This window comes from Pristis pectinata, chromosome 4 (genome assembly GCF_009764475.1).
Source record: "Pristis pectinata isolate sPriPec2 chromosome 4, sPriPec2.1.pri, whole genome shotgun sequence".
Classification (NCBI taxonomy): domain Eukaryota; kingdom Metazoa; phylum Chordata; class Chondrichthyes; order Rhinopristiformes; family Pristidae; genus Pristis; species Pristis pectinata.
In genome coordinates this window covers 7,085,709-7,109,067 of record NC_067408.1, presented here as the reverse complement: position 1 = coordinate 7,109,067, position 23,359 = coordinate 7,085,709, and the positions used below count along the sequence as shown (strand labels likewise).

At 40.5% G+C, this 23,359-nt stretch overlaps 1 protein-coding gene across 1 annotated transcript in view; it reads left to right on the top strand.

Annotated features, from left to right (window-relative positions):
- The window catches only part of LOC127569160 (protein diaphanous homolog 1-like), a 135,267-nt gene that overhangs the window by 45,101 nt on the left and 66,807 nt on the right, over positions 1-23,359 (top strand). The window contains exon 2 of the mRNA XM_052013548.1: positions 20,949-20,975. Coding sequence (XP_051869508.1) covers positions 20,949-20,975 — 27 coding nt within the window. The remainder of the gene's footprint in view (positions 1-20,948; positions 20,976-23,359) is intronic.

The following is a 23,359-nucleotide window of genomic DNA, read 5'->3' as shown; positions in this document are numbered from 1 at the left end:
ACTAGCAGAATAGAAGTTTACACTCCTATACCTGTGCACCCAATCCTCTGGGAATTCCTTTCAATTGCAAACAAAAATGGATAAATGCAACTTCATCATTAATGATGGAGATGAGTATTATATGGCCAATTACAAACACTTAGATTGAATTTTTATAAATAGTTTGTAGTGTTTAAATATAGTTATGAAAAGAAGTTTTTAAAGGCTGGCTTGAGAGGTTGAACCAGAAGTGAAAATTATAAATTTGGTGCATTAATTCAAACAGTGTATTTTGAACAAAGTTCTTTTCACAGTGGTGAGATTATAAAATTCATTTTTGGATTTTGCTTGCTCAGGATAAAGAAAAAGGGGAAAAAAATGAGATGGCAGGTGCTGTAAATTTGAAAATAAAAACAGAACATGCTGGAAATACTTAGGTTAGGTTGCATATGTGCAGTGATGGTTAACACTTTAGATCAATAGACTCGATTGTGATGAAAAGATCTTTGATCTAAAATCATAAATATGTTTCTTCATTGCTGCTGTACAACTTTTAAGTAATTTGGAATTTTAAAGGAAAACAAAGACTTTCGTTTCTATTGTGCCTTTCATGACCTTTTGAACACAGTATTTTTGAAGTAGTCAATCCCTATGTTATACCAGTTTGGGTAACAGGAATTTATCCCGAATTCACATACCACTTCCCAACGAAATTTGAGATATGGAATTAAAATTTGCTCTCATTGAGTTGTGTCAATTTAAATTTTATTTTCAACTCTTATTTCTTGATGCACACGCAAATGTTGTGGCTTTGCGTTATGGAAAGTCGCGTTTACAGATGGTTTCCTATGGGCGCAAGCCCTGTAACGCAGGGGTTGCCTATATACCCTTAGGCTGTCTGCTGTGATTGAGGATGTCTTCCTTTCACTCCGGTTTTGTGGCAGCCAATGAGGAAACCACAAACTACCCCATAATTGGGGCAGGTGGTGCTTGCGTGATTAATGAGCCAGTTGGGTGGCTTGTGAGATGGTCCACTCCTTCTGCCTTCTGTGTGCTCCCAGATGCATTGCCTTGAAGTTCTCAACACAGTGCCAAATGTTCCTTCTCTACTTTCTGAGAGGTCATGGCCCAGAAGTTCTCACAGAGTAAGTGGGATGCAGCATTTCTGCAGTGAAACTTGAAGCACATCCACGAATCTTTTCCTTTATCTGCCTGGTAATCTTTTTTCATGACACAACCTGGAATAAAGTAGCTATTTGGTATCAGGCATGCAAATAATGTGACCATGAGTAACTAGGAACTCAGTCCTGAGGATGTTGGCCTAGGAGGGTGCACTCACATTAATTCACTTATCCTTCCAGTGAATTTGGTGATATTGTGGAGACAATGTTCATGGCATTTCTCAAGTGCCTTGATGATCAGGTCTCAGCATTTTAAGAAAGGGATCACTGCTACCTGGTAGACAATGAGTTGCATCATGTAACCCTAACTGTAACACACAGCCATCAAATTCAGGCAAATATGCAATCACTGAGCAGAGTGGCATACTGACATGTATAAATAGAGTTGTGGACAGACTGCTGGATTTTCTGCCTCAAGCATTTTGCTTTTTTGACTCCAGCTTCTATTATTTGCCCTTCTCATTTAAATGTGTTTTGTCAAACATGTATTTAAAATAGCATGTTGCCTACTAAATTGCCAAATGTTCAATAAAAAAAATTGCATTTTCTCGGAGACAGAGTATTTTCTCTGGAGTACATGCTGATATCGCTTCATTTTACATATTTTTTCTTTAAAATGTCATCTGTACGTCACTGAGCAAACTCTGGAATGGCAAGCGTACTGCATCTTGGATAGATTGTTAAATCAAGGGTCCAACTATCTGCTTGGGTGGAGCAGCGTAGGGACTGTGCAACTTTGTTGACCATCTTCCTCCCTTGAGCAACACCACCAAAGGCAGATGCATTATTATTAAATCACTAAGCTAGTGTCTTGAGGGCTGGAGGCCAGAAACATGATTTCAAATCAAAACAGCACCGTTCAAGAGTTTTAATTCAATATTTAAAAAAAATCAAGTAATTGTTTCAAATAATTAAATGAACATTAGGAATGATGACATGAAACTGCTGGATTCTTATAAAAACCCATTATGTTGACCAGAGGAAATCTACCATCCTTACTTGATTTGGCCTTTGTGTGACTCACAGCAATGTGATTAACTCTTAGGTACTATCTGACACGCCAAGCAAGTCGCTCATTTCATTTTTGTTGTATTAATCACAAAGGATGGACAGAAATTAGCATATTTTGTTTTGGAAGAATGACGCAGGTCTTTGTGTGTACAGTGCAGATTTTGCTCTGTGTATTAGGTTATACCAATCTGTCTGTATGTTTAGTCTGTTACTTTTATCAGCATTTTCTGAATTGCTGACTAACAGCAAAAAAGATTTAATGGCACTGTGGTTAATTGTCTTTGTCAGTAAAATGTGTTTTTGCTCATCTTTTCTTGTACTTATTTATTTCAGTTGGAGTCGAGGTAACTGACTTTATTTTCACAGCAATTAACTAAAAGTTGAGTTGTGTGTGAATGGGCAAACATGATTAACAAAAAATGGTGCTGTGGATGAATGGGTCTGTTGCATAGAACTATGCTGTGCCTTCAAACTGCGCTATCATAGGTTGCATAACAGCTGGCTGTCATGTGAATGTAAGCAGTCAGCAGCAATTAGTTGTATTGCAGGAGCATTTTTAAACCAGAAGGTGCACAAAGTTAAACTTACGTTAAGCATGAAGATTTTTTTAAACTATTGTAGTTCTTCCTATATTTTGCAGTCTGTTTTACAAGATTAACTCTGTGGAGTCACAGCACTATTACACAATTTGTTTTAGCTGCAAAGCTGCATTTGATTTTTGTGAACGATAGATGCTTCATTAGTGTAATCATTCTTTAAGTTTATTGAATGCAGTGTACCAAAAGAGACTCATAACAGAATGGCTCACAAAGCATATTAATTTATAGATACCATTGGAATCAAATGGTGAAATGGTTTTCCCATTTGTTTCCATTCAGTGGTATGTAATAATTCATGCTCAATCTTGTGATCAATATGTTAAAAAAAAGGTCTGTCCAGAATCATCTGAAAACTGTTTGGATGTCCAAAATAAACAGGTTAAAACTATGATAATTAGAAAATCCAATTAAGTCAGGAAGGAACTACTGTACAACATTGAGAAGTGTGGTTTCCTCTAACACTACAATTAGAGATGTTTTACTGCTACTGTTAATATTATGGCCAATACCAGTACACAAGTAACTGGATTGAAATAAAATGGGTTTTGAAAAGTCAAACCAGGGTAGGACTTTTGCACTGAACCTTGGGGCCCTGGGGAGTGCTGTAGAACAGAGGGACCTAGGAGTACATAGTTCCCTGCAAGTGGCATGATAGGCAGATGGTGGTGAAGAAGGCTTTTGGCATGCTGGCCTTCATCAGTCAGGGCATTGAATATAGCTGTTGGGATGTTATATTGCAGTTGTCTGAGATGTTGATGAGACTGCACTTGGAGTATTGTGTATGGTTTTGGTTACCCTGTTATAGGAAAGACATTAAGTTGGAAAGAGTGCAAAGACAATTTACAAGAATGTTGCCAGGACTAGAGAGCCTGAGTTATAGGGAGAGGTTGGACAGGCTGGGACATTCATTAGAGCTTAGGAGACTTGAAGGGTGACCTTAGAGGTGTATAAAATCATAAGGGGCATAGATAGGGTGAATGCGCACAGTCTTTTTCCAAGGGAAAGGAAACCAAAACCTGGAGGGTGTAGGTTTAAGGTGAGAGGGGAAAGATTTAAAAGGGACCTGAGGGGCAACTTCTTTATGCAGAAGGTGTTACGTATATGGAATGAGCTACCAGATTAAGTGGTTGAGGGGGGTACAATAATGACATTTAAAAGACATTTGAATGAGTATATGGATAGGAAAGGTTGAGAAGGATATGGGTTAAATGTGGTCAAATGGGATTAGCTAAAATGGGCATCTTGGTCGGCATGGGTGAGTTGTGCCGAGGGGCCTGTTTCCATGCTGTATTACTCCATGACGCTATGGTTAAGTTGAGGAATCTTTACTGGATCAGTGGTATCATTTTTTATACAAGTGTTATACTTAGTATCAATCTCGTAAAGCTAGCTACCAAAGTTGTAAATTGCAACCGAAGAGCAGCTGAAGACGATGTATTCTATCAATGTATCATTAGTAAATCTTGGTATCCAGGCTTTCTCTCTGTGACTTGAACAAAGGAGCCATGACCTGGTCCCGAACTGTTGGCTAGTGCTGTGGAGTTGAAGTTGTGCGTTTCCCTGGAATACTTGGATTGGCCGATGGGGTTGTTAGGTGAAGTACAGGCCAGAGTCTCTGTCTTTTTGTTATCTTGACGTAGCTTAACCTTTTCCAATTCAATGTTTTACAGTGTAGTTTAACTGTGCTTTACCCTTTGTTTTATAAAGAAAAATCATAAGCTAATGTTTGGGCTTTACCTTTTTATTTCTGTAATGTTAAACAAAGGTGTCTGCTGCATCTCCCTCATGACTACAGTGACAACACTTCTGTGGCTGTATGGTGGTTATGTGGATTGTCCTGAGGCCAGTAAAGGCATTTATAATGTCTTTTCACCTTCTGATTTAAACATTCTCCAATTGGGACTTGCTTCAAAAATATTTAAGCATCTACTTTAACCTTATTGTTTTTGAATCACCTTGTATACTTGGATTTCATTGAGGAATTCTCCCAACTAGAAATCAATTTGGTTAATTCCCATCGAGCCTTTCGCCAGGTGTTCTGGTCCTGTGGCTGACGGATTTTCACTAGCTTCAGAGGTGTTTCCATCGGATGCTTACTCTGCATTGATTTCTAAAACCTGGTGAAAAAGGCATGTTCTTTGCTGGAGTAGTTTAACAATGTTGGTTATAGACCAGTGAGTCTTACCTCAGTGGTTGGTAAGCTAATGGAGAAGATCCTGAGAGGCAGGATTTATGAACATTTGGAGAGGTATAATATGATCAGGAATAGTCAGCATGGCTTTGTTAAGGGCAGGCCCTGCCTTACGAGCCTGATTGAATTTTTTGAGGAGGTGACTAAACATATTGATGAAGGGAGAGCAGTAGATGTAGTGTATAAGGATTTCAGCAAGACTTTTGATAAGGTACCCCATGTGAGGCTTATGGAGAAGGTGAGGAGACATGGGATCCAAGGGGACATTGCAGTGTGGATCCAGAACTGGCTGGCCCACAGAAGGCAGAGAGTGGTTGTTGAAGGGTCATATTCTGAGTGGAGGTCAGTGACCAGTGGTGTACCTCAGGGATCTGTACTGGGACCCTTACTATTTGTGATTTTTATAAATGACCTGGATGAGGAAGTGGAGGGGTGGGTTAGTAAGTTTGCGGATGACACGAAGGTTGGGGGTGTTGTGGATAGTTTGGAGGGCTGTCAGAGGTTACAGAGGGACATAGATAGGATGCAGAGTTGGGCGGAGAAGTGGCAGATGCAGTTCAACTCAGATAAGTGTGAAGTGGTTCATTTTGGTAGGTCAAATATGTTGGCGGAATATAGTATTAATGGTAGGACTCTTGGCAGTGTGGAGGATCAGAGGGATCTTGGGGTCCGAGTCCATAGGACGCTCAAAGCGGCTGTGCAGGTTGACTCTGGTTAAGAAGGCATATGGTGTATTGTCTTTCAATCGGGGAATTGAATTTAGGAGCGGTGAGGTATTGTTGCAGCTATATCGGTCCCTGATCAGACCCCACTTGGAGTATTGTGCTCAGTTCTGGTCACCTCATTACCGGAAAGATGTGGAAGCCATTGAGAGGGTGCAGAGGAGATTTACAAGGATGCTGCCTGGGCTGCGGAGCATTCCTTATGAAAGCAGGTTGAGGGAACTCGGCCTTTTCTCCTTGGAGAGACGGAGGATGAGGGGGAACCTGATTGAGGTGTATAAGATGATGAGAGGTATTGATAGGGTAGATAGTTAGAGGCTTTTCCCCCAGGGCTGAATTGGTGGCCACAAGAGGACATAGGTTTAAGGTGCTGGGGAGTAGATATTAGAGGAGATGTCAGGGGTAACTATTTTTACTCAGAGTGGTGAGTGCGTGGAATGGGCTGCCGGAAACGGTGGTGGACGTGGATACGATAGGGTCTTTCAAGAGACTGTTAGATAGGTACATGGAGCTGAGTAAAATAGAGGGCTATGGGTAAGCCTAGTAATTTCTAGGGTAGGGACATGTTCGGCACAGCTTTGTGGGCCGAAGGGCCTGAATTGTGCTGTAATTGTTATATGTTCTTTGTCCTCAATGGTGGGGAGAGTTGTTCCTGTGATGGAGCTGGCTGAGTCTACAACCTTCTGCAGCCTCTTGTGATCCTGTGCATTGGAGCTTCCATACCAGGCTGTGATGCAACCAGTCAGAATGCTCTCCACTGTACATCTATAGAAATTTGCAAGAGTCTTTGGTGACATACCAAATCTCATCAAACTTCTAATAGTGTGCCGCCTTCATGATTGCATCAATGTGTTGGGCCCAGCATAGATCCTCCGAGATGTTGACGCCCAGGAATTTGAGGCTGCTCACCCTTTCCACTGCTGACCCCTCAATGAGGACTGGTGTGGGTTCTCTCAGCCTCTTCTTCCTCAAGTCCACAATCAATTGAACAAATCTACCTGATTAGTTCTTTTGTTTTTCCAGGATAGCCATAATTTGCTGCTACTGGATAAAAATTCTCAGGGTTCATGAATTGAAATGAGTACATTGATACTCTTCCTTTCTCTAAAGGACATAAAGGGCAAGATCACGAGTAAGCAGTATGACCCCTTTATTGTTAAGAACGTGGCTGACCTTTGATCCATCCCTCCATTGACGTGTGTAATTTGAAGCATTTGTCACAATTTAGATTTTTTTCCATGTTATCTTGATCAGATTGCTGGTCTTGTGCTAACAGCATTTGCTACATTACTCATGCTGCAACCTCAGTATCATTTGAGAATTTTTATAAATCAGGGCTTCCATCCATGCCCTTGTTTTGGGCGGTGCTTTCGTAAGTCACTTTCTGAAGGTGGAATTGGAATTGGTTTATTATTGTCACTTGTACCAAGGTACAGTGAAAAACTGGTCTTGCTTACTGTTCATACAAATCAATTCATTACACAGTGCATTGAGGTAGTACAAGGTAAAACAATACAGAATGCAGAATAGAGTGTCACAGCTACAGAGTGCAGTGCAGGTAGACAGTAAGGTGCAAGGTCATAACGTGCTGGTGTTTTGTGGTTGGAATTTGAATTATCCTTGAAATGCAAGGCAGATCTGCATTTGTATAACAGCTTTTGTGACCTCAGGAAGTCCCAACATATATTGCAACTAATGTTATAAACATAAAAAATATAGGTCTTTCCACATCAACATATTAGTCATAGAGTTAAACATCACAGAAAGAGGCACTTTGGCCCAAGTCATCTGTGCCGACCAAGTTGCCTATCTGAGCTAGTCCCGTTCTTTTGCATTTGGCCCATATCCCTCCAATCTTTCCTATGCACATACTTGTCCAAATGTCTTTTAAATGTTGTAATTGTAGTACCAATAATACTGATCTGATGTAAAACCCAGAGATGACTGAAAACATTGGCATTTCTGGTAGTATCTGTAAGGGGAGGCATAAGTAAGGAATTTGAAACTTGTGGTGATGTTTGTTTTAAAATACAAGCAAATGGAATCCTTGCTTTCATCAGTAGCATGCAAATAATTTTTGTAAAATACTGGTATGACTTCAGATGGTGTCTTGTGTTTAGTTCCAGGCACCACGTGTTGTGTGAAATCGTTCTTTTAACTGTCTTAAGGATCAAGGACTCTGGAAACGAGCTTTGTAGACCAAAGCTAGTTTAATCACAAAGGCAAATGCGGGACAGAATGGATGGGAACAGACACACGCTCACTCATGCACAGGATACCACAAACGTGAGAGGGGAAGCGCAACTGGGGTAAAATATACTCTCACACGCACACTAATGCATGCATGCACGCACGCACACTAATGCACGCACGCACATAGTAACAATGTACAACTTCAGGATTTAACACTTCAATGCCCATCCCACACTAGCATTGGCCCTTAATGCTCTGAGTCTGAGTGAACCGCTCCCTGACCATGTGGTGATGCACTCTTACAAATGATCCCTGCAGCGTTGTCTCACTGCTCCTGGGGTCGTCGAAAGAGCAAGGGCTAGTGGACACAGCCTTTTTTATGGTGCTAGGAGGCTGGGTGGAGCCTCACTTATGATTTAAACGAGCCAATGGTGTGGAAGTCAAAGACAAAGGTTCCTGCCACAGCCAATGGTCAAGCAGGTTCAGAGACAAAGGATACTGGTCGGACAGGTTCAGATGCAAAAGGTACTCTCACACATGAGGGGTGGGTGGAGCCGCACGTTGATTGACAGTAGTATCACTTCCGATCAGAGGAGCAATGCTGTCCTTCGGTCAGCGGGAGTCATTGTCGTTACTGTCACGTGACATCCATGTGGATTTCTCATAACATCACACATTAAGAATGATATCAATGTCTTTGAGGGAGATACAGAAGAGATTTATTAAAATGTAATTAGAGGTGAAGGGCTTCAGTGGAAAGCCTGGAAGAGCTGGGATTATTCTCTTTACATAGAATAGTATAGCACAGTATAGGCCTGGTTTAGTGCAAAAGAGATTGAGATTTGATATGAATTTAAATTGTGGAAATATTTTGGAGGAGAAACCATCCATTGTATTAGAGGACATTAATTAAGATAATTGACAGAAGGACCGCAGGCAATATGAAGCATTTTATTTGAAAATAAGTTACCTAGCTGGGGAATAATAAGTGCTTGACTTTACTGAATGGACCAAATTGAAAGTTTTTTTCTGTTAGATGGAAGCCTGACCAGAGATCATTGGTCTGAAACAACAATCCTACATTTTTTCCCCACAGATGCTGCCTCACTGACTTAGTATTTGCAGGCGGTCCTTTTATTGTTGTACATGCATCTTTGTGTCATATGGTGAAACAGTATTTCAAGTCTAACCACATTGGGGAAAATGAAGGTGCTGCTTTAAGGTTCTTTAGTACTTGCACCAATGTAAATGGCAAAATTCTTCTAACTTAAGGTTTATAGTGACAGGCCATGAGTCAAGGCAGCCTTGAGAAGATTGGGTACATTAATGTTGTTTCTTTTGAAAGAAACAAGGCTAAGAGGAGATGTGACTGAAATGTATAGAATTATCAAGAGCTAGTAAGTATAAATGGAACTGTATTGCATTTCCAATAGCAGACTGGTCAGAAAACCAAGAAGTGTACATCTAAGTTAATTGGTAGAAGGACAGGAGTGGAAATGAGTTGAAAAATAAACTTTTCACTCAAATGACGTTGGATGTCTGGGACTCACTGCTTGAAAGGGTCATAGAGGCATAAACTCTCATCACATTTAAAAGGCACTTGTATAAGTATTTGAAGAGCCATAACCTGCAGCACCATGGACTTAGTGGAGTGATCAGGCTTTTTTAGTATTGGTTTAATATTGTCACTTGTACCGAGGTACAGTGAAAAACTTGTCTTGCATACCATTCGTACAGATCAATTCATTACACAGTGCAGATACATTTAGTTAGTACAGAGTGCATTGAGGTAGTACAGGGTAAAAACAATAACAGAAGAGAGAGTAAAGTGTCACAACTACAGGGAAGTGCATTACAGGTAGACAATAAGGTGCAAGGTCAAACAAGGTAGATTGTGAGGTCAAGAATCCATCTCGTGTATAAGGGAACCAATAGTCTTATCACTGTGGGATAGAAGCTGTCCTTGAGCCTGGTGGTATGTGTCCTCAGGCTTCTGTATCTTCTGCCTGATGGGAGAGGAGAGAGTGACCCGGGTGGGTGGGGCCTTTGATTATTTTTTCATCCAGCTTGGCCAAATGTGCTGCGAAATTGTCTTGCGAAGGGGCTGATTGATTTCCCCCTTATTCAAATTGCAGCTCGCATCCATCCAAGACGTGCACAATTTGAGATTCTAAAAATGGGCACTGGAAGCACTGCAAGATACTGCAACATTATTCTTGGCACATCAACAGACCTGGTGGGGATGATGGGTTGTTTGCTATGTAGGATGGGAGGCTGAACATCGTGATCTTTGCTTTCTTTTAATTCTCTTATGGGAATGGCTGTGGGTGCCAAGGGTGCATTTAATGGCTGCTCCCTAATTGATCTCTGAATGGTGGCAGTAAACCACCTTGAACCTTTTGGACTGCTTGCTGTAAAAGCTACCACCACACTGCTGTCAGATAACGTTTTGAGGTAGCAGGTTTAGTCTGACGGTTTGGCACATTATTGGGTAAATTCAGAGGGAATTTAGGAGTCAGTCCCATTGTTGGTCTGGTGTCGCATATTGCTGGATGGTATAAGGATGAAAGCTTCCTTCCCTCAAGGATGTTGGTGAACCAGATTAATATCTTATGATAATCTTTGCATTTAATGATAACCTTTCCTATTCCAGTTTTACAATTCCATACTTTTATTACAGGATTAATTATCTGAGTTTAAATTATCCAACTGACATTGTGGATTTGAGCTTGTCTCCATCGTGTTAGTCCAGTAACTTAACTATCATTGTGTCTGAATTACCTACTTGATTTATTTTTTCAATATGTTGAAAATAATTGCATTAGCTCTTGCAAAATCTTTTGCATAAAAGAATGAAGACATTTCTCAGGAGATTCCTAAAGCACTTCACATTTGAATGAATTGCATTGTGTAGTCACTACTTACTTCTATGCATGGGCAGCCAGTTGTGAAGTACAGAATCTCCAAGAGAGGATGATGATGAATGATTATTCAGTCAACATAGCAAAAGGATGTTGGCTTGGGTGACTAGGTTCCTGGAGTGGAGTCTGTAAAGATGCAACAGGAGTAAATGTTATCAACTGCAAACAAAGTGGGTGAATCAGGCTCCCATGATATGTGGTCAGTAGTCTTGCTGATCTGTGAAAAACTGTGCTCTTCACTGGTGAAGCGGCCAAGGCTGCTAACATGTTACTTTCAGATAACGATGCAGGCTTGACGATTCTGAGATTGTGTTACCATGTATTGGCTGTCACCAAAGTGTTTTTGCCTCACTACCATTAGCTCGAGCACAGCCAAGGTCATTTCTTACGGTTCTGACCACCTGGATGTTGAAATCCATTAGATTTCAGTCTAAAATGTATAAAGGATTATTAGCTGAGGTTGGAGGGCAGAGGTCACTCGCATAATAAGCTTAAGGTGGACAGCCCAAAAATGCAGGACTTTGGGGAAAGATGAGTGAAATGTTATTTCTTTTGTGTGGCCAGAGCAAGTATGATGGGCTGAATGGCCTCTTTGTGCTGTATCATTCTTTGATTTTAGAATTGAAGTTCGTGTTCAGCTTCTGCCTTGAATCCTCTGAATTCTGATCCATGCACAATCAAAGATGGTTTGGTTGCTTGAAATCAATCATCTCAGCCCCCAGGATATTAATGCAGGAGTTCCTCAAAGCAGTGTCCTGAGCTCAACCATCTTCAACTGAGTAAATCATAGACTTTCCTTGGGTCATAAGTGTGGATGTTTGATGGTTGTACAATAGTCAATTCAATTGTCAACCCCTCAGCAAATGAAGCAGCCCATGTCTGCACACAGCAAGGTCCAACCAACATTCAGGGATGGGCTAACATATGGTGAGTAGCATTTGTGCCACAAAAATGGCAATGACTGCCACCTTACCCATTTAATATTATATGATATTGCATGCTGAACCCACCACCAATATTCTTGGGGTTATCATGAACCAGAAATTCAGCTGGATTAATCATACAGATACTGTGGCTAGGAGAGTCCAGAGGCTGGGTAACTGGCCCCCTGACACTCAAGCCTTTCCACCATCTTCAAGGCACAAGTCAAGAGTGTGATGGAATACTCTCCACCTACCCAGGTTCAACATTACTTGGGAAGCTCAATACCATGCAGAAAAAGCTGCCAACTTGATTGGCATCCAATCAATCATATTAAATATTTATTCCCTCTACCACTTGAGTACATGATTGATGCATTGATTTTAATTTAAAGTTTACTGGATTCGGAGAAAGTTCCATTAAATTGGAAAATAACAATCATAATTCCTGTATCAAGAAAGCATGGGGGGAGGTAGTTCAACCGAACATAGGAAAGCTTACACACAGAAACGTTAAAAGCTATTATAGCAGGGCACTTCGGAAAAATTCAAGGTATTTGGCCAAGGTCAACGTGGCTTTGTGAAAAAGAGATCATGTTTAACCAATTTATTGAAGTTTGTAGAAGTAACATGTCCTATGGATAAAGGAGAAAGCATGGCTGTAAATACTTAAATTTTCAGAAGGATTTGATGAGGTGTTGCATCAAAGGTTATTGTTGAAAATAAGACCTCATGTTGTAGGAGGTAACATATTAATGTGGATAGAAGATTGGTTGGTTAACAGGAAACATTGTCGGCATAAATGTTTTTCTTTCTGGTTGACCAGGTGTAACAAGTGTTGTGCCACAGGGAATGTTAATAGGGCCTCAACTTCTTCCTATTTATATAAATGACTTGGATGAACACACTGAAGGTATCGTTGCTAAACATGCCAATGACACAAAGATAGGTAGGATTCTGAAGAGGACATAAGGAAGCTGTGGAGGCATAAAGATAAGTTATGTAAGTGATCAAGAATCTGATAAATGAAGTATAAGACAGGAGGGTGCAAAATTCCCCTTTTTGGAAGGAAAAGTGGGGGAGAAACATTTTAAACGGTGAGAGGTTGCAGAGCTCTGACATCCAGAGGGCCTGGGTGGTTTAGTGATTGACTTACGAAAGGCAAGCATACAGATGTGACAGGTAATTAGGAAAGCTAACAGATGTTATGATTTATTTCCATTGGAATAGAATGCAAAAGCTGAGACGTTACGCTTCAGATCTGAAGGTTATTTGTGAGACCTCATTCAGAGTATTGTGTACAGTATTTGCCCCTTAAGGAAGGATGTTAGTGCGTTGGTAACATTCCAGAGAAATTTACTAGACAATTGCCTGGGATTAGTGGGTTGTCTTATCAGGAAAACTTGGCTGGAGTTAAGAAAAGTGAGAGGGGACTTCATTTAAATACAAGTTCTTGAAGGGTCTTAACAGTGTGTTTCCTCTTGTGGGAGAATCCAGAACTAGGGGCCACTGCTTATAAATAAGGAGTCACCCACTTAAAAAGATGAGGCAAATTTTTCTTTGCTCCATTATGAATCTTTGGGAATCAGATGAAGGGTGTTGACCCAAAATGTCGACTGTCCATTTCCCTCCACAGATGTTGGCTGACCCGCTGAGTTTCTCCAGCATTTTGTGTGTTGCTCCAGACTCCAGCATCTGCAGTCACTTGTGACTCCATGAACCTTTGTGACTGTATTCCTCAAAGGGCAGTGGAAGCAGAATCTTTGAGTTTTTTTTTAAGGCGCAGAAAGATAGTCCTGATGGTCAAGGGGGTGAATGGTTACTCAAAGTAATGTCCGAGGCCCAACCATATTCAGCTGTTTAAATCAATGACCTTCTTTGGGTCATAAGGTCAGATGCGGGGATGTTTGCTGATGATTGCACAATATTCAATTCCATTGTAAAACCCCTCAGCAGGGCAGGAATGTGGAGTTGAGATTACAATCGGATCAGCCGTGAACATAATTGAATTGCCGAGCAGTCTCGATAGGTTAAGTGGCCCATACACCTGCTCCTAATTCATATGTTTGTATGCCCAGCTCTCTCTCTCCTCATTTAACATGCTTCTTAAAATAACTTCTTCAACCGTGCCTTTGGTCATCTAATGAAAATTCAAATCAAAACCTCCAGATACTGGAAATCTGAAACAAAAACAAAGTTTTGGGCACACTCAACAGGTCAGGCAGCATCTGTGGAAGGAGAAACAGGTAATTTTTCTTGCCAAAGACTCTTTCCCCAATTCTGATGAAGAGGCTTTGACCTGAAGTGTAAAGTCTGTTCCACAAATGGTGTCTGACCTATTAAGTGTTTCCAGCATTTTCCACTATTATTTGGTAATTTATGTAGCTTGGTACTGGATTTTCTTTTTGATAAACCCGTGAAACACTGCGGCACTTAATTACTTATACAAATGTGAAATGTTATCTTGAAGTACAATCTAAATCTGTTGTTGATGTAATGTTTCCAATTTAAAACTAATAGTCAAGATGAACTGGAGTCAAGGTGATGATGTTCCCAGGTCAGTATTTGCATAAAATGTCTTTGCATATCTTATTGCAAAGCATTTATAGTTTATTACAGCTTGAAAGGATGCCATTTAACTCATGAAGTCCATGGTGCTTCTCTGCAAGACCTATCCAGTCAGTTCCATTCCCTAGTTCTTTACCCATAGCCCAATAGTTTTGTGTCCTAACTATCTGTCTCAGTGATGTTTGAATCTCCTGCCATTCCAGGCAGTGATTTCTTTCTCTGCCATCTCTACCTGTCTGTTTCAAGAGAATTGTTTTGATGTTATCATTTTCTCTGGTGATGTTTCCCCTGACTGACACTGAGTTCTTAATTTTAAGCCCTCGACTTTGGACAGGAACGAGGCGCAGAAATTGCTTCAGAAATTTTGGTTGATATGTACTGCATTATTTGTCCTTTTACTCTACATGATTGTGGGTGTATTGTTGTGATTACACACTGAGATTTCAGTTTTTATTGTATCATAAAAACACAAGTATGCTAACTGCAATAATCCATTATTTAACTATTTGGAAATCCTGATGGTTCACCATGTGGCGTACAGGGGGCCCCAGTTCCTGCGGTTCCCTTGAAAATTGCGGGCTTTGTTTCCTGTGTTCACTTTTTAAACCTGCTTTCACTGGTAAATTTGTTATTCTACCATGTAATATCTTGAACAAAAAAAAGTGAATTAAAAGTGTGTTGTTTTAATAGAAATAATTTCCAGTAGTCTGGAAAATATGCTAACCTGGCATGTCCAAAGTTCCAAAGGTACAGGATTAATGGACTTTTACTATAGAAGCCGGAATTTGGCTCCTCAGGCCTGTTATGGCATTCAGTAAAATCATAACTGATGTCTTAGTGTCACTTACCTGCACAAACCCTTATATCCCTTGATTCCCTTAATATCGAAAAATCTATTGCCCTTTGCCTTAGATACAATCAGAAATTGAGCCCCCATAACTCCTTTGGGTAGAGAAAGATTGACTGCTGTCTGAAGAAATTTCTTCTCAATCTGTCCTGAATGACTAGGAATTGGCTTGCGTGTAGAAAGCAGAGGGTTGTGGTGGAAGGAGTGCCCTCGGATTGGAAGGCAGTGACTAGTGGTGTCCCGCAGGGATCGGTTCTGGGACCTCTACTTTTTGTGATATTTATAGATAACTTAGATGAGGGGGTGGAGGGCTGGGTTAGTAAGTTTGCGGACGACACTAAGATAGGCGGTGTTGTGGATAGTGTGGAGGGCTGTCGGAGCTTACAGAGGGATATTGATAGGATGCAGAGCTGGGCTGACAAGTGGCAGATGGAGTTCAATCCGGAGAAGTGTGAGATGGTACACTTTGGAAGGACAAACTCCAGGGCAGAGTACAGGGTAAACGGCAAGGTACTTGGCAGTGTGGAGGAGCAGAGGGATCTGGGAGTTCATATTCACAGTTCATTGAAAGTTGCCTCACAGGTGGAAAGAGCAGTTAAGAAGGCCAATGGGATGTTGGCTTTCATAAATCGCGGGATTGAGTTTAAGAGCCGCGAGGTGATGATGCAGCTTTACAAAACTCTAGTTAGGCCACACTTAGAGTACTGTGTTCAGTTCTGGTCGCCTCATTATAGGAAGGATGTGGAGGCATTGGAGAGGGTGCAGAGGAGATTTACCAGGATGCTGCCTGGATTAGAGAGTATTGAATATGAGGAGAGGCTTAAGGTGCTAGGGCTTTATTCACTGGAAAGGAGGAGGATGAGAGGAGACATGATAGAGGTATATAAAATATTGAGAGGAATAGATAGAGTAGACAGTCAGCGCCTCCTTCCCAGGGCACCAATGCTCAAGACGAGAGGTCATGGCTTTAAGGTTATGGGTGGGAGGTTCGGGGAGATGTCAGAGGGAGGTTTTTCACCCAAAGAGTGGTTGGTGCATGGAATGCACTGCCTGGGGTGGTGGTAGAGGCAGATACATTGAACAGGTTCAAGAGCTTGTTGGATAGGCATATGGAGGAACGTGAGATAGAGGGATATGCGGGAGGAAGGGGTTAGGTAGTGTGAGGGTGGTCTGATGGATGGCACAACACGGTGGGCCGAAGGGCCTGTTTTGTGTTGTATGGTTCTATGGTTCTTATTTTGAGACTTGCTCTCTAATCCTGTTGACTCTGCTCAGTCCTCCTACTCTTCTAAGCAACCTGTTACCACTTCCTTAAAATAGATTCAGCATTTCCCTACTACTAATATCAAGCTAACTGGTCTTTGATTCCCAGTTTACTCACTCAAGTAGAATCCTGTTGATAAATTCTGCTCAGCTATCTCATTGGTGATGATGGCTCAGATGAGTCAACAAGTTTTGGTTCCAAACTGGCTTCAACTTATTGGCGTCTCTTTTTCTGGCGAGTGACTCTTGATTTTTGCGTATCAGAAAGGCAATGGCATTACCAAGTCATTATTTGCACTTCCTTGCATACCTTTCACGAAGAGTTTTATTGGTTTGTGCCAACTTGGAAGAATGCCATTCAGCTCGTGAAGCCCTTGGTGCTTCTCTGAGAGCAATCCAGTCATTTCCATTCCCCAGAGCTCTACCCATGGCCCAACAACAACTTTGGATTCTCTTTGCAGGCTTGCCGGAAGTATTCCATCAAGCCTTTTTTGAAAAGCAAAGTGCTTGAACCATCGTACTGTATATTATAAATGTAGAAATTTGTCTTGTCCATTCCTCACTCTTTATTGGAGACACAAGAGACTGCAGATGCTGGAATCTGGAGCAAAAAATAAACTGCTGGAGGAACTCAGCATGTCTGGCAGCATCTGTAGAGATGTCCAATTTTTATCAATGTACCATAGAAAGCATCCCATTTGGATGCATCACGGCTTTGAACGGCAACTGCTCTGCCCGTGACCACAAGAAACTGCAGAGAGTTGTGATCACAGCTGGGCATATTATGGAAACCAGCCTCCCCTCCGTGGACTCTGTCTATACTTCTCGTTACCTCGGTAAAGCAGCCAGCGTAATCAAAGACCCCAGCCACCCTGCACATTCTCCCTTCTCCCCTCTCCCATCAGGTAGAAGATACAAAAGTCTGAAAGCATGTACCACCAAGTTCAAGGACTGTTTCTGTCTTGCTGTTATAAGACTATTGAATGGTTCCCTAGTATGATGATGGACTCTTGATGAATCTACCTTGTTATGACCTTGCACCACATTGTCTAACTGCACTGTACTTTCTCTGTAACTGTACCACTTTATTCTGCATTCTGTTATTATTTTACCTTGTACTAGCTCAATGCACTGTGTAATGAACAGATCTGTGTGAATGGTATGCAAGACAAGCTTTTCACTGTACCTTGGTACATGTGACAATAATAAACCAATTCCAATATAGAGATGCTGCCTGACTTGCTGAGTTCCTCCAGCAGTTTGTTTTTTGCACCTTGCTCTTGATTCATAGTTTGAGTCCTGGATTTTCCCAGGTTCCAACTCAACCAACTTTGCTGTTGATGACTTCTTGCTTTCTCTTCTCCTGTTCCAGCATGTGCTTGCTTTCTGTTAAGATAAGATATCTTTATTACTCACGTACATCGAAACACACAGTGAAATTCATCTTTTGTGTTGAGTGTTCTGGGGGCAGCCCTCAAGTGTCACCACACTTCCGGCACCAACATAGCATTCCCACAACTTCCTAACCCGTACGTCTTTGGAATGTGGGAGGAGACCAGAGCTGCTGGAGGAAACCCACGCAGACACGGGGAGAACGTACAAACTCCTTACAGACAGAGGCTGGAATTGAACCCGGGTCACTGGTGCTGTAATAGCATTATGCTAACCACTACACTACCGTGCCTGCTACTTTTTTAACCTTCCAGAGGCAAGTCCCATCCTTGGGTTATTTTCTCTGCAATTCCTTTTTGCTGCCACCAACCTCCCAAGACATGGAATATGCACAAGGACATCTGAAATGACCACATCAGAAACTGAAAATGGATCAGACAGGATCTAACCTGTGTTTCACTTCATCCCCTAGGTCCAACAATGAAATAAGCTTTAACTTTGCAGCTTCAGGATGGGAGGGCTACAATTGAAGAGTAGGAAATTCAGCTGACTTATTCTGCAAAATGCACAAGTTCATGAACAAAATTATATCTGTTGTTCTGGTTGAGTAGCTTTCCTCTTTTGAGAGTAAATGGGAGCTGTTTACAAGCATTAGATCACAGCAAAATGTGCTGTGGTACTTTTGGGGTGATGGGGTTGAGGTGACAATTCCTCCTTCAAGTAGTGGAGGAGGAATTGCATCTTTGCAAGTGCACGTATTATAAACAAAGTCAAACTAAATCATGAAATGCTTTTATGAAGATTTTGTGTATTTCAAAGTGCATCACTCCCCTCTGGTGGAAGCTGTCCTGAACTGCAGCAGATATAACTAATCGTGGTTGTTTGAGCTCTCCACTCACTAAACCAGTATTTCAGCAGATTTGTTTATTGGTCGGTGTTTCTGTTTGTATTTAAGTAAATGACTTGAGAAATATTTCTAATATATCTATTTAATTACAGTGGGGCTCTTGTATATGAAAGATTGGAGAAGGAAACCAGATTATTGGGCCTGTTGGTTTCACATCTGTTGTGAGGAGGTTGTTGAATCTATTAAACACAGTGTGGTAGAAAATTGGAGGTAACTAGAGTCAATGTGAATTTTGTAAAGGGTACATCATGTGTAACAGAGCTAATTATATTTTATTTTGAAGAAGTTGGTGGACAGCACATTAGCAGATGCATTTTATATGAACTCTTGCTGAAGTTTATTGGCTTACACTAACACTTGTGGAATTAAAGAGAATGGGTTGGAGAATGATAAAGTTGAGACAATGGATAACAGGTATTTACTTGAATTGGAAGGAAATATGTGGTGGTGCTCTTGAAGATCTGTGATAGAGCCTCAACTAATTTATATTTATTAACTTGGAAAATGCAATAAAAAGCAATATGTACATTTTCAGCTAACACAAGATTTGTAGGACATGAAATGATGTAGGTAGGGAGGATAAAAGTTCAAAGCAACATTAATAAAGTGAGTGAATGAAACTGAAGATAGGTTGCAACACAGATGTGCGGTTCACCTACGGTCAATGAGGAAAGTATGGATGATGCCAAAAATAAGAACAGTGGAAGTCAATGCATCAAGATCTTATAGGTGTCGTCAAGTATAGAAGACTATCAGACAAGCTAAAGCAGTGTTAACTTTTCTGATTGGAGGACTGGATTATTAAAGGAAGGAAGTTATGTTGTGTGTGGACCACATCTGTACTGTGCACATTCTTGGCCACTGCATCTTAGAAAGGTTGTATTAGAGTCAGGAGCAGTGCCTCATTAGATTCACCAGAATGTTATCAGGATTCTAGGCATTAAAATTTAGGAGAACATATCAACTAAGCTCTTATTTCCTGGAATGTAGAAGATAATAGTGATTTAAGTTTTTATGGAAATGAGAAATGCAGAAAACTTTCTCTCATTGGTGGGAAGTTTGAGGCAAGTCAGAGTCAAGTCCTTTAACAACAAAGTTGGCAAGTGCTTCTTCAAACAAAATTTGATCGAAAATTGGTACCCACAAGGAGCAGATGATGCTAGATCAATTATAAAATTTGACAGTGTCATTTTACTGAATAAGAGTATGAAATGACAAGGAGCCAACTCAAGTGTATGGATACAGATCAGGCACACAAACTTTATAGACTCGGGGAAAAAACTCAATGGTTTACTCCATTTTTAGATTTCTTTCTTGGTTGCTGGTGATGGGAGAACTTTTGAGGAGGATGCATGTAAATGTTTAAGGAGTACATTGGGTTAAATATTCTCTTTCATTGCTTCTGTTTCTGACCAATTGTGCATTATTGGAAAATGCTAATAAAAGGGCTCTCTGGGTTGTGGAAGACCTGACTTACAGAAATCTGACTTTATGCAAACTCTGTCATAAATTTTTAAAGAATTTTCCAAGATAGGAAAGCTTCCTTCTACATCTACACAACCTTCCACATCCTCAGCTTCATTTCATGAGTTATCTTCTACCCCCTTTATTTAACACACTTACAATTTGATAGTTTACGATCTCAGCTGATGTTCGGAAGTTAATGCTTTGTTAACCTAATAAATAATAAAATGGTTTGTAGTATTCTTTAACAACTGGAGTCTGTACATGTTGCATTAATTTAGTTATTGATCGTGTTGGGGTGAACATAGAAAATATTTGAGGAAAAGTAAGAATTATGGGAAGTGTTTTTCATTGTACCTGGATTCAGCGTACTTGCAGGTGGCAATAAACTATATCAGACTTGACTTGTATACAGAATAAACACTATGGGTAGTGAAAGAAAATGACTGACTGACAGTGCAATGCAGTTCTGAGAGAATGCAAAGTAGTACATCAAAAAGGGGAGGTTTAACTATTTTGAGGAATGAGTTTTTAATCTTGTTTTTTTTTGGGGAAATTGTTTCTGACTTATGGAAAAATCAGCTTACAGACAGTTGTTTGGGACGGAACCGTTGCGTAAGCTGGGGACTGTCTTTTTATAACTGAGAAGTGTGATTGGGTCAAAACTAAGAGGGTGATGCTGTTTTTGCTTGGCTATTTCTTTGTTTCTTGGGTGTTTTCTGATGTTTTATTTCTCCTTTGGTGGTGGACAAAAACTTATCTTTCTTTCTATTTCTCTTTCAATCTATAGACATTTAAGAAGCTGATTCCTGATGAGGTAAGTGGCCTGAATATTTTTCGTTCTATATTCTTTTCAATTTTTGCAACTTCTATGATCTATTGTACAATTTATAAATACATCACTGTGAATTCTGGCACTCTTATTATTTAGTAAAGGATTTTGCATTATAAACATCCAGTGAAGATGTTAAATAAAAGTAAAATGCCTGGAGTACTCAGCAAGTGAGGAAGCATCTATGCAGAGAGAAATGGAAATTAATCTTTCAATCACCTTTCATCAGTAGAACTGTTATTCACTTAACAAATGCACCGGTCTGCCTCTCAATGCATATAGATTTTTATTCATTCCCTGAATGTGCATACACTGACAAGGTCACACTTCAGCACTGTTCCCAATTCCCTTGAGCAGAATGGCATGCTAGCCATATTAGAGGTCCTTTAAGAATCCAGACTGGATAAGGATGGTTTCATTATCTCAATACTAGTGCTTCAGTACAAATTCATTTAATTACTTCAATTGAAGTTGCTCAGCTGGTATAAATTTGAACTTGTGACTTCAGAGTAAAAGTCTTATTCTCTGGATACCTGTTAACCTGATCACCAGTGAGGCGTGGGTGAAGGAGAAGGGGGTGGAATGGCTATATAATAATAATTAGGTTGGAGGACTATGATGGGTCAGAGGTTGAGAAGTGGGTAGTAAAAGATGCCTGTTTGAGGAGGAAAGCTCCTTTGCAGGAAACTGGATGTGAACATAAAGAGGGGGAGGCAGTTTGGTGAAGATCCATGCACTGGAATCAAATCTTAGAGTGAATTGGAAAAATGCTGTGACTTTTCCCAACATTTATAGAACCAGTGTCGGAAGAAGTCCCATTTGTGCGATTTTTAAAGGTGCATCCTTCAACTAGTAGAATTAGGACCACCACCTCCTAATTGAAGGAGATCCCTTCTAGAGTTTGGGATTGTGGAGTCGGACACCATATTCATTATCAAAGCCAAAATTGTACATTAAACTCTGCTGCCCATTGACTTAATGAAGGACACCCTTCAGCCTCTCATGCTTTGTTCACCATTTTATATAGATCGTGATTGGTCCCTTATTCATTTCATTTGACTCAGCTTTACTAAACATTCCTTGATGCTTCCGGACCTTTATCTTCCCAAAATCTCAATCTGCCTTGCATCTCAGTTGACCCAGCATTCACCACATTTTGTGAGAAAATGTTGCGGGTTTCCGATACCTATTGATTTGGGAAGAATGCCTCCTAATTTTACTTCTGAATAGCCTGGCTTTATTTTTTTTTAAAGATTGTGCTTCCTTGTTGTCTGTTCCGTCACCAGAGGTGATGTGTTCTCTTTATCCAATCAATTGAATCTTTTATTATTTTAAACATGTTAGGTCATTCTCTGTTTTCTAAACTCGAGAATACAAGACAAATTCGGCAAATTATCTGCGAAATTTTGCCTTTTGAGTCTTGGTATAATTATAAACTCGGCGTACCCCTTCTTTCCTCATTTACCCCAGGGTTAATGTATCCTTCCTGAGATGCAGTGCTAAACATGAATGGTATTCTACATGGCATGTGACCAAGGTTCCATCTGTCTGAATCAAAACTCTATCACTTTTGTATTCTCGTCTCCTTGAGATAACAACCAATATTCCAGTCGACTGTTGTTTACATTCTGTACATATGCTCTTAGTTCGAGTAACCTGTGTACATAAAATCCTATATCTCTCTGCTCAGCATTAAGATCTGATTTACATTTTGGATTCAAAGTGCATATTTTGCTCACAGATATGGGCACATCTACTTGTGTTGCTTAATTTAAGGTATCAGTTGCAAACTTGGATGTATAAATCTCTATTAATTTATATGGAGAATTTTGGGCAACAAATCACATTCTAATCATTAAAATACCTACTTAACCCTTTAATGTCTCTTCTATCTCCAGCACAGGTCCTATTTGAATCCTATTAAATAGCCCATTCCCTTATCAATACCTCTTAATTTAGTTACACACATTAGAAGGAGCACGCTAGCACTTGGTGCATGTTCTTTCTGACGTGTAACTACATTAAGGCCTGAGCTGGATAGGGGATGGTATGGGAACGGTTAGGACCATTGGACAGTACAAACCTGGTGTTGTAGATTTTTTGGGAGAGCTGGGCAGGCTACTTACTATAAGTTAAGGTGGTTAGAAACTTCATAGATTTGTACAGCATGGAAACAGGCCATTTGGCCCAATTTGTCCATGCTAACCAGTGAGCACCCCTTCCGTGTTAACCTCATTGCTCAGAACTTGGTCCATAGCACTCAATGGCCGAAGTGTTTCAAGTGTTCGTCAGCAACCCAGCTTCAACCATTCTTTCAGGCAGTGCATTCCAGGTACTTGCCACTCTCTGGGTGAAGGAGGTCTCTTTCA